At 40.7% G+C, this 12,343-nt stretch overlaps 1 protein-coding gene across 1 annotated transcript; it reads right to left on the bottom strand.

Annotated features, from left to right (window-relative positions):
- Nucleotides 1-2,360: 2,360 nt before the first annotated feature.
- RTP4 (receptor transporter protein 4) lies at nucleotides 2,361-9,901 on the bottom strand. The gene is made up of 2 exons (XM_059064295.2): nucleotides 9,705-9,901; nucleotides 2,361-7,559 (listed from the first exon to the last, which is right to left on the bottom strand). The coding sequence occupies exons 1-2, from the start codon at nucleotides 9,884-9,886 to the stop codon at nucleotides 6,374-6,376; spliced, it is 1,368 nt and encodes a 455-aa protein (XP_058920278.1). The 5' UTR covers nucleotides 9,887-9,901; the 3' UTR covers nucleotides 2,361-6,373.
- Between the last annotated feature and the right edge of the window lie 2,442 nt (nucleotides 9,902-12,343).

The raw sequence follows: 12,343 nt of genomic DNA, 5'->3' as shown, positions 1-12,343 counted from the left end.
ATTGATATAAGACAGATTAACAGGAGAATGTCAAATAAAAGTATAACATGTGTACCTTCATTTATACGTGGGAGAGACCCAGGGAAACCGAGTAACTCCCCAAGATGGTAAGAATCATCATGTTAAATATTCAGCTAAAGACAAAAGAAGATGTTGAGGGTGAGGAGTCAGTTATGGAAGGTGATCAGGAAAACATAGTAAACAAGAGTAAGGTTGTTATACAGATTTAAGTCCTTACCTTCTCCATTGCAAAGAGTTTCTAGAGATTTAGAATCATCCTTCTCTTCCTGATACAGAGAGGGAGACACTCTCACACATGGAGATTTCCCTTATAAATATAAATGTCTCTTACAAAAGGGTAACTTCTACTCAGTTCTCAGAGCTTCTCCTCTGTCTGCTGTTTCTTAAAAATAGCCAGCTTAAAATAATCCTTATGCTGAAGAGACATGTTTTAGGATAACAAATTCTGCGCCTATTCAGTTCTGCCTTTGAAACTTCAAAAAAGAAGTTTCACAACCCAGAAGCTAAGTTGATAGATTGCTACATATCTCATTAAACCAATCTCCATCTTGAAAATAGGTCAGTTCAGTTAAATGGTCGTGTCTCATTTCAGGAGGTTGTCTTGTATTTGAGCTCCCCAAATTAGGCCTATATTGTGTGAGAAATCAGGTATTTAATAAGGCATTTCTATGGAAACAAAAGAAAAACAAAACTTAATGATTGCAGCAGACTGAAAACCCAGTCTGAGTTCTGAGGGCAGTCAGTCAAGAAGATTTCTAGAGAATACTCTAGATGTTGGGGTCAAAGCATCTTCTGTAGTTTGAATGTCTCTATTGATATCATCATGTGTTCAGGTAAACTTTCTGAGTGGTGCACGCAGCAGCAGACACAAAGATGGCCTACACATAAGCTGTTGTGATTTCTCTGAAGTTTGTATCAAGTCGTTCACATTCAGTTAGCAGGGTTTCAGGAAATAGTGCAGCTTTTGTTCTTAGTGATTCCAAGTCAAAAGGGTAACAGAAAATTGGAAACATTAGTTTGGGGTGTTATAGCCAGATATTGGAGGAAATTAGAAGAATTCAGGATTCAGTCCAGTTTACAGGTAAATGATAAAACCTCAAAGACAATTAACAGCACTAGAATCTAATATCCACAAAGGTGTGTTACTGAAACATACTTTATCTCTCTAAAATGACCCTCATTTCTATAAAAGAGAGCCAAATTAAGTCTAATTTTTTTGCAAAATACATCTGGTTTCAAAAAATTGACTTGACTATTTACGTAAGTGCAGCAAGAATAGTGATTGATCATAGAGGCTCTTTTAAATCTGTTTGCTGGAACTTTTCTTAAGAAATATCAGTTTGAACTTTTAAAAGCCTCTTAAGGCCAGGAAGCCAAGCCAAGGACTTACCATTAGAAATTTCCTGCAATACCTATAGATTTGGGTGAGTTTGTCTCTTCTCAAGGTCCCCAAAGTATCTTGAGGCTCTTGTACCTACCAAGAAGTGACCTTCCTTAGTCACCCAATTAGGTTGCTGGGAACCTTGTAAGCAGGGACAGGCCAGTATTTCCAAGGGGTTTTATTGGCTTCATAAAGTCAACCTTAGTTCCTTTAAGTTTTCTGGTTATATCTGAGTCTATGCACATTCTCAAACCTAACGTCCTAGTCAAAGCCTTGATAATATAACCAGTGTTTCCAACTGTCCTGTTATAAGAACAGATTCTTATTGAACTTATGCAAATAAATATATTACCATGAAAATAAGAATACTCATTGAGAGTTTATGAATTATAGAAGGATCAAGAAGGGAGAAAAAGATAAATAAGTCATCTTTGTTGATAGCTTAAGAGAAAAGAGGGAGGGTTTCCCTCAAATCTGGAAAAACTAAAACATTTTTAAAAATCAGCAGTGTTTCAAATAAAAATCATAAAATTATAATCATCCTCATCAGTTCATTCAGTCCCATGTTATTAATTCTTGTTCTGCTTGAATCCAGTTTTTCCATGAGTTCTGAAAATTCCTACCCAGTTCAGTTTTATGATCTTAAAGTTATCAGAAACCTGTATTCTAGAGTACTTGTTTGAGCCTGCTCCATGAATCTCTCTGAAAATGAAACATATTTGCAAAAGCATAAAAGTAAAAGAGTAACTCTCTGTAAATGACAAAGACTTTAAAATGGCCATGGTTAAAGATCTCATGAGAGTTCATTATAATGCAGTTGACTAGGAAATATGCTTATTTTTGTAACACACAACACTTCAAGATAATAATTAGAATTAAAAGTGATAACATACCAGGACATATCAGATTTTATACAATTTCTAGAACACATATAAATAACATGTAGCCACACAAATATAAGAAGGTTTAGCATCATTTATTTGGCAATGCTTCTCACATAATCCAACATATCAAACAAGCCTAATTAGTTCATCATCTCTCCGCTATAAAGAGAGAGAACAAATATTATATGATAGCACTTATATGTGGAATCTAAAAAATTAATACAAACGAATCTGTATACAAAACAGAAACAGAGTAACAGAGATAGAAAACAAACTTACGGTTACCAAAGGGGAGAGAGGGTGGAGGGATAAATTAGGTATTGGGGATTAGCAGATATAAACTATTATATATAAAATAGATGAACAAGGTCCTACTGTATAGCACAGGAAACTATATTCAACATCCTGTAATAAACCATAATGAAAAAAATATGAAAAAGAATATATATATATATATAATTAAATCACTCTTCTGTTCACCAGAAACTAACATAACATTGTAAAACAATTATACTTCAATTTTTTTTTTAAAAAAAGGAGAGAGAACAAATCTTTTGAGATGTTCCAGGGGCCCTCTGAGAAATCCCCAAATTAGTTTGAGGTCAAAAGATTTTATTTAGAATTTAATTTTGGGAAGTTTGTGAAAAATATCAAAAGGTTTGGATACTTGACTAAATAGGATCCCAGATTATTAATAAACAATACTTAATAATCTATGTGACAAAGTGACAATAAAGTGTTTCAAAGACAAATATAGAATGTTACAGAGTGTTAACAAAACTTCACTCTTTTAATATTGAGAAGATTCAGTTTTCTTAAGTTATCAAAGACCTGATTAAGATGACATGAAGCACAGGAAATTATTTTGATAAAACACAGAACTTCTGTTTTTTAGGAAGGTTATTTAATAGGTAAAGAAAAACCTTTCACAGTCTCTTATCAGGAGCAGACCAACAGTCCAGTAAAACTTTGTCTTTTCAGTATATGAAAAAAAACTCAAGTTTTAGTTTTATATAAGTACACTATTAATATTAAGGCTTATTTAAAAAACACTTTTAATAACAATTCAATTTTAGCCAGCTTGATTAGACTAGGTAAAATTTCCCATGCTCATGCTTAATCTCCCTCTCTATATAGTTACAGATATAGATATGTCCATAATTTGTCCTCTATTTTTCTGTTTTCCTCTTTTCAATTCTGAAATAATCAGTATTACTTTAGGACAAATTTACTTTCTTTTCCATTAACAAAAATGCATCTCCATATCTCATACCTTTTCTTAGCCAAAAACACGTCTTACTTTCCTTGCATACAGAATTTTTCCCCTTATTATTTCTAGTAGTTTACATATATAGTTGATGCTTGAACAACATGGGTTTGAACAGCATGGGTCCACTTATACGCAGATTTTTTTTTCAATAAATATGTACTACAGTACTATATGATCTGAGTTGGTCATTCCATTGGAGGAACCCCCTTCCCCGATTTCAGTATATATATTTTTTCTCTCTCTTGAGCTGATCAGTTTTCCCAATGAGGAACTATCCATTCTTTGTGTATTTGAGGGGAGGGTTAGTAGGATATAATGCTGGCTCCTAGATTTGGTAGAGGGCTAAGGGAGTGTCTGTAGTCAGTATGTAGACTTTCACTATCTTTCTGATTGCTGGTTGGTAGCCCCTCCCTTAACTATGCCCAAGTTCCTAAGCCCAGAGTCCCTCTGGGTCAATGTCTTCAGAGAATAAACCTCCATTCCTCACCCTGGAATGAGTTAAGAGTGGGTACAAGGCTGCATCGGAGTGGGGAAAAGGAACTTTTTCTAAAGGCTTTCAACCAATCCGTCCACTTCAGGCTTCCTAACACCCACCTTCAGAGCTACTTGTTGCCTACAGTTTTTGAACTTTTATGAAATTGTGCCACATCAATTGCCTTGCAGCTTGGTTTTCCTTTGCCTAACTTGTATTCCAGATCTCTCTGCTAAGTCAGTAACCCATCACTAATCCATCCGTTTTGTAGCTTCTACCCATGCTCTTCGCCTTGTGAATTGATGCCTTTTCCCCCCCTTTTACTATCACGCAGTGGGATTTCAAGAGCGATCAGAAGGAAATGCATGTGTTCAATCCTCTGTGTTTAATTAGAAGTCATTAACCTATTTAACAGTTGGAGAAACTGAGGTTCAGGGAGGGATAATGACCTGCACCAGTCATATCTCATAACCAAGCCAGAAATAAAGTCTCTAGTCCTCATGTGTATGTTCTTTATGAAAGAAGCAAAAAGGTATGAAAACAGGAGGAATGCAGACATTTAGTAAAGTGGTTTGGGGGTGGGGGCATATATAAATGGAGAGTGCTGATGGGAGTGGCCTGAGAGGCAATGAAAAGAGATGGCCAGAAATAAAAGGAAGTGTTTTCATCCTTGGGTTTTCTGCCATCTTGCATTTCATTGTCTTCAAATTCCTTCAAGATATTTATTGTCTATAAGAACCCCTCTCTGTGTTTACCACTCTCCTATTTCAAGCCAGAATCCTAAATGGTTCTATCCTATACTCCATTCTTTTGCAGAAAGATATAATATTTTTAAAATGTTATTCTACTCAAATTGCCCATATTCTCAAATGCTTGCAATGACTCCCCACTGCCTATGAGGTAAAATCCAAATCCCCTCATTATTTCAATAATCTGAGTCCCTGAACTGGTTGGGGAGAGGGGTGGATAGGAAAACCTAGTGGCAAGAGATGGGAGCAACTTGACAAAAGAAGGGACAATAAGCATTGGTGAAAAGGAGGAGAAGTTAAAAATGACTCTAAGGTGATAAGCTTGAGTGACTAGGGCAAATTTGAACAAGAAAGTCAGATGCTGATGAGCCTGATTTTGAATGTGGGAAGGTAGAGATGGTAGTACAAGAACCATGTAGAAATGCCTAGCAGACAGATGGAAAGAGAGAGTGAAAGATGTAGCTATGCATCACAAGATCTCAGGATTGGCATGTTCTTACATGATTCCCAATCCAATGCTAGAAGGAATGAGAGAATATGATAGCTCCAAGGGTCACCATACTATTTAAGCCCACCCAAATATCTCCATTCTAAACAGATTCCCTTTGATTTGATGATGCTTTAGAAAATCTCTTTACGATGGGGATATTTGGGTGAGTTTATGTAGGAGAGAAAAAAGAACAAGAGGGGATGTGTATGTCAATATTTCTAATCTATACTCTTTTTTGTTGTTGTTGTTAAAGCTAAAGCATACCCAAAACATAACTGCCTGATCCCTGCAGTGATACTGATAACTGTATTAATTTCTTGTTGCTGCTGTAACAAATTACCATGAATTTAAACAACAACTCCTGCCTTAAAACAACACAAATTTACTTTACCATGGTTTTGGAGGTTAGAAGTCTAATATCAGCCTCACTTGGCTAAAGTCATGTGTCAGCAGAGCTGGTTCCTTCTGGAGGCTCTAGGGGAGAATATATTTCTTTGCCTTTATGAGCTTCTAAAGGCTGCTTGCATTCCTTGGCTTGTGACCCCTTCCTCTACCTTCAGAGCACATCACTTCAACCTCTGGTTCTCTAGTTAATTTGCCTTTTTCTGACGATGACCCTCTTGCCTCCCTCCTATAAAAACCCATGTGATTACATTTGGCCCGTTTGGGTAACACAGGATAATCTCCTCATCTCAAGATCCTTAAATTAGTCGCATCTGAGAAGTCCCTTTAGCCATGTAAAGTAACATATTAGGACATGGGCATTTTGGGGGAACCATTATTCAGCCTACTACAATAACTTTCTGATGAAACTCAGGACTCTCAGTTCTTGTCAAGATATGGTCTATATATATTGATATCAATGAATGAGTGAATGCATGAGTAAAAATCTTTTAATGATTTAACAAATATTTATTATTGGGTCCATTATCTGCTAGGTCATGTTTTAAACTATCTGCAAAGGAGGTCCAGGAACCAGTTCTTATTCTATAAACTTGACCCTGCATTGGTCCCAAAGCAAATTCTGTCATATTAAAATGGCAGCCAGTTCATTGATTACCATGGAATTAAGACAACAGAAGACAAGTCTTTTTTCATCATTCTACTTATAGGTATTTAGATACCAAAAAGGTAAACAGAGCAACAACACAGACACAGCCGTACCTGAACAGCTGCTCCTGGTTAAGGGAATCATTTGGTAGGACTGGGGGAGATAATCTGAAAAAGCTGTCCGGAGCAGACCCTCTAGGTGAGCACCTCTCCTGCCTGCCCCAGGTATCTTGACTTTCCCTGAAGATCCTACATGTAGCCTTGGGGCCTGTTCCCCGTGTGGGCTGTGAGTTTGACCCCAGTGGTGAGGGGCCTGCCCTCCTTGTAGCCTGAGTGTCTGACCTTGATGTGGCCCTTGGGATTGTCCCCCGTGTGGGCTGTGGGTCTGTCACCTTTGTGGCCTGACGATCTGTCCCTTGGGTGGCTTGTGCATCCTGTGTCAACTGCTGGCCTGACATCTTTACAGCCTGAGAATATGTCAGCCGGGGGGCCTGTGGTCCTTTCCCCAGTGTGGATTGTGAACGTGCCAACCCTTTAGGTAATGGACCTATTGCTTGCCTGGGCTGTGGGTCTGTCCACCCTGGGGGAAGTGATCCTGCTACTTGGATGGGCTGTGGGCCTGTTCCCTGTGCAGCCTGCTGGTCTGCCCTTGGTGTGAGCAGTCGGCCCATCTCCCATTTGAGCTGAGGGCCTGCCCCAGGCGCTTGCATCCTAGCAGTGGCATGGCTGGGTCCTGGGCCTTTATGGGAGCAGGAATACCCGCTTCCCTGAGTCTCCTTTGCCTCAGATGACTGGTTCCTAGCTCGGTTTTGGCCACACACTTCACCAAGGTGAGGAGAGGAGCATCCAGTCTTCATGTAGGAGGGAGAGGATTTGGCTGGCTCTGTCATGCAGTTTTGTAAGTTCTGTATACAGAAGCCCAGAGCACATGCCTCACAATTGACCATATCATGGTGCCCCTCCAAAGGCACCTCCTGGATTACTGGTATCTCCAAAACCTTCCTGATACCATTTCTGTAGAATCTCTCCAGAATACGCTGCACCAGGTTGTTCAGAATCCTCTTGGTGCTATCCAGGGAGAACTCAGGCTTCTCAAATTGAGACTGGGAACACTTCCGGCACCTCTGACCAAACAGCCGCACAAGCACCTTCCCCTGGGACTTCTGGTGCTCCAGGTACATGTGAAATAGGATCTGCACTTGGGCGGAAGCCCAGCTTCGACGGCATGAGGAACACCAGAACCTACAGACAGAAGATCATCGTGCCCTCAGCTGATTGTTGACCAAGGCCAGGGAAATGGTCCTGGCCTCGGTCTCTAAGAACCCTTTCAACTTGAAAATGTGTATGTGATATTTCAAATTTGACAAGAATGAGAGGGACTGCATTTCTAATAAAGCTTTCTCCTGTGGCCCATTGAACTCCCACCTATATGTGGTACCAAGTCTGCCTCTTTACCAGTAAAACACCTCTGGATGTCTCAGAGGGAAAAACATTTCTGCCATTTGCCAGTGAAATTTGGTCTTCACAAGGTCATAGAAAACTCTTATAAAGTACCTATTTTGAGTCAATGTTTTACAATGTTATCCCATTTTATCTTTAAAGCACTCTTCTGAGGTAGGCATTATTGAGCCCAATATGCAGATAAGGAAACTGAATCATAAAACAATACACAACTTGCTTAAGGACACACAAAGTTAAGTGGTAGAGCCATGTTTCCAATCCCAACATTATCTAACTACTATACCACATCACCTCTATTGAGCAATGTGGTTAGTTTTGTACCTGACTTAGGACCTGGAACCATAATACTTGGGTTGGAGACTCAAGTCCATAGTTTTCAACAGGGGCACTTTGGAAAAAGCACTACTCTAAGCCTCAATTTTTACATCCATAAAATATTCAAGGGTTATATTGTCAACATTAAATGAGATAATATATGTGAAAGCATTTTGTAAACTACAAAGTGCTTTTCAAAAGCTGGTTGATATTTTTCTAAAACTATGCTGATCTGTTGCTTTTTCCAACTCAGAATGACTATCAGGTCAATTCATCTGAACAAGAGAAGCACCTGTCCATTTGTGGCAGTGCCAAACTGATAAAAGACGTCATGAGTCCCTCAAAGAGCTCTGGCTGGTGCAAAGAGAGACTCTTACATAGTTCACCAGGTTCCAAGCAGAACAGAATGACTGCTATGTGGGCTCTGGCCAATGGCTTGAAAACTGTGTTCTGTAGAGCCCCGGGAAGCTTCATGTAAACAATGGGTTCTGCAGCTAAAAATAATTATATATAAATATATATGTTTTGTAGTATGTAATATATGAACATATGTTATTCATAAATGTATTACAAACATATAGATAGATAGATAGATAGATAGATAGATAGATAGATAGATAGATAGATAGATAGATAGATATAGAGAGAGGGAGAGAGAGAGAACCATTCACTGTCTTATGGGAATGGAGAAGAAAGAACACTTACTCTCCCTAGGAAGACCAGGGTACTTGAGTTAGTCCTTGAGGGACAAGTAGGGAGGGAGGGAGGAAGAAAGGGCCTGCTGAACAGGCAGAACATCATAGGCAAGGGTATAGAAGTCTGAAAATTTATGGCATGGCTAATAAGCCATAAGGAATGGAACAGAGGACACCTGAGGCAGGATGGGGGCAGGCAGGGAAGCAGGATAACAGGTGAGGTGGAAAGTGAAGCAAAAGCTCCTGCATGCCATATAAAGAGAAGACTTGATTGTCCAAGTCAGCATTTCTCACCCTTCTGCATGGGCAAAGAAGCTGGTTCCTGCAACTTAGAGGCTCATTGGAAGTTAAAGAGGGAGACAGACAATAAGGGAGGGGCAGTATTTAGGGACGGCAAGAACCAGGTTTTAATTTCTTGCAGCATCAATCCCTATTATCTTCAGGCCTTCAGTAAAGTAATGTTCAAAGCCATTGCTTGGCCTTAATCAATTCTTGGGGCTATAAAGGAAGGCCCCAGTCCTAGGCTGGTACTGACCAGGACTAGGCTAGTAGGACTGCTGCAGCCTGGGGAAGCCAGACAGGACTGATGGGGGAGAGCAGGTCTCTATATAGAAGCAGTCTGGAATAAATTGTGATGAGAGAATAGGAGGGCAGATTTACAGTATTCCCTGGGGATTTCCGGAAATACTTAGGGAGGAAGCCTAGTAAAAGAAAAAATTTCCTACCAAAATTTCCTACCATTAAGCAAAATAGAGGCTTAGAGCCTTATCATTTCCATCGTAAAGAACACTGTGATTACAAAATCATGAAGAGCCTGGTGACATATATTCTTTTAACAAGCTCTCAAAAGAATCATCAATGCTTAGCTGAACCTCTTGGCTCAGAAAGGCCCATGGCTGGACAGACTCTCACATACCTGCCAAATGCTCTCTGCTTGTATTGCTTCCACCCTAGGGCTGCACAGTCTGGCCGAAGGTTCCCATCCATCTTCAGGGTCCATCTTGCCTGGGGTTTCTCCTGCCAGATCAGTTCTTGAAATGTCCGCTCCCATGTCCCAACATCCAAAACCATTCTCTTGCTCTGAGGCGTGGAGTCCATGTTGACAATAACTTGCAGTTTCCAGTAAGAAGAAAAAACAGTTTCAGTTTCAGTTTCAGTTTCTCCATCCGGACAGACATCAACTGCTTTTTTTTTTTTTTTTAAACATCTTTTTTGGAGTATAATTGCTTTACAATGGTGTGTTAGTTTCTGCTTTACAACAAAGTGAATCAGTTATACATATACATATATCCCCATATCTCTTCCCTCTTGCATCTCCCTCCCTCCCACCCTCCCTATCCGCCCCCTCTAGGTGGTTGCAAAGCATTGAGCTGATCCCCCTGTGCTATGCGGCTGCTTCCCACTAGCTATCCACCCTATGTTTGGTAGTGTACATATGTCCATGCCACTCTCTCACCTCATCACAGCTTACCCTTCCCCCTCCCCATATCCTCAAGGCCATGCTCTAGTAGGTCTGTGTTTTATTCCCGTCCTACCCCTAGGCTCTTCATAACCCTTTTTTTTTTCTTAGATTCCATATATATGTGTTAGCATACAGTATTTGTTTTTCTCTTTCTGACTTACTTCACTCTGTATGACAGGCTCCAGGTTTGACTTTTGTTTCAGACTGTTTGAGTACACAGAGCAAGTTTTTGTTTTGAGGACAGGGGGCAGCAGGGATTTGCTAGTTTGTGAACAGGTCTTGCTAAGGAATGTCTGAATACAAAACTCTGGTCTAGATTCTGAGGCGCCTATAAGTTAGTTTTTATTTCATTTTTCTCTTATTTTTACACTAGGCAAAGCACTATGCTCAGCATTGGGACAAGTAACATCGACTAAGAATAAGTTCCTATGCCCATAGATGCTCACGCTCTCGTGCAGACACTGAGTAGGGGGGGGTCGGTGCGGGGAAGCACTTGTCCAAGGCTCCTTTCGTGCACCTGACGAGACCTCACCACAGTCCCTTAGGTGGGATTATTCCTGGTATTTTTCAGGCGAGTGGCACAGAGAGTGGAGGTACCTTGTTCAAAGTCACCCAGTCGGTAAGCAGCATAAGTGAGACTTGAACCCTGTCCTGTGAGATTCTAAATCTGTGATGTCTCCAGCCACCTCCCTCCCTGAGGAGAGCTCAGAGGGAGCTCAGAATGGTGTTTTGGGTTCCAGGTTGGCACTCTGGAGCCAGTGGGAAGAACCATCGTGAAACCCTGACCTAGTGATTTGGTCTAGTGAGATATCCTGGGTCGTGAGGCAGGACTGTAGGCCAAATGAAAGGATTACTTAACTCTGCCTTTCGCTGTGTAAATTATCATGTAATGCAGTATACGAGCAGGTGTGGGAGCCATCTTTGCATGTCAGGATAGAGTTTCCATTCCTGGGGTGAGGAATTGGAACTAGATGACCTATAAAGTCACTTCTAACTCAAAAGAGTCTGAGATTCTAGAAAGTAAGCTCTGTCCCTCTGGAGTTGAAATTCAAGTGGGGAAGGTAAGACAAGTAGGATGCTTATGTCCTTGGAAGCCCCTACAGTTATTGGGTCCCAGATAGGATAAGCCTAAGTCTTCTCGTGCTTTCTGGATTTTAACGTGTTCTATTTGGGAGGCAGAAACTCCACCCCCGTCCCCCCTCCCAGGATATTCTGTTCTGTACAAACTCTCTCTGCTTTTATAACCTTATACATTGAGGGTGCTTATGTCTGCAGAGACAATATAGGAAACTCTTGTCTGCACAGATAGTTGGAGGAACTTGGAATTAAACCCATGGGATATTATAACTGGAAATCCCTTAGGAATCAACTTGTCCTCTTTTCTCTCTGAATATTATACATAAGAAAATAGAGACGAAGAGGAAAGAAGTCTCCTGCCCAAGGTCACACAGAAAGTTATTGCCAATAGAGGGCCAGAACCCAGACATCCCATGTCCTAGCTCTGAGCTCTGCTCACCTGCTCCAACCATGCCTAGGCTCTTTCCCTACCCTTCCTCTCCTACTTGCTGCTGGGTTTAAGAACCCAAGCCCACTCTCTTTGTCCTGTATCCTCAGAGCATCCCTGTCTCCTGACTCCTCAAATGGTCTTTTTTTCCCAAAATGTAGCCTTGACTGATCCACTGCACTCCCTGCCATTTCCCTCTGCCTCTGCTTCATGTGCTTCCTTTGACACACACAACTGCTCCAGGCCAGCCTTGTCCAATGGACAGGGGCATGGGGAGACCAGGGGTATGTATTGAGATTTGAGGGCTGGAGTAAGCCCACTACCTTCCTCACCACCATGATGAAAAAAAGAAGAAAGAGAAAGAAATTACAGCCCTTTAAAAACCCCATGGATCCACTGTAAGCCACTTGTTTCCTTGTACCAAGGCATCGTGACTTTAGGATAATCAAATCATGGAACTTGTAGTTGGAAGAAACCTCATATATCATCTTGTGACCTCCCCCTCCCATGTCATTGATAGCCAAGGTGTCAAAATGACTTACCCAAGTCACACAGGGTGGTGACCTCTAGGCTTTCATCAACAGTTGGT

This window comes from Kogia breviceps, chromosome 5, assembly GCF_026419965.1.
Source record: "Kogia breviceps isolate mKogBre1 chromosome 5, mKogBre1 haplotype 1, whole genome shotgun sequence".
Taxonomy (NCBI): domain Eukaryota; kingdom Metazoa; phylum Chordata; class Mammalia; order Artiodactyla; family Physeteridae; genus Kogia; species Kogia breviceps.
The sequence above is the reverse complement of the archived record's forward strand: the minus strand, read 5'-3'. Positions and strand labels throughout refer to the sequence as shown.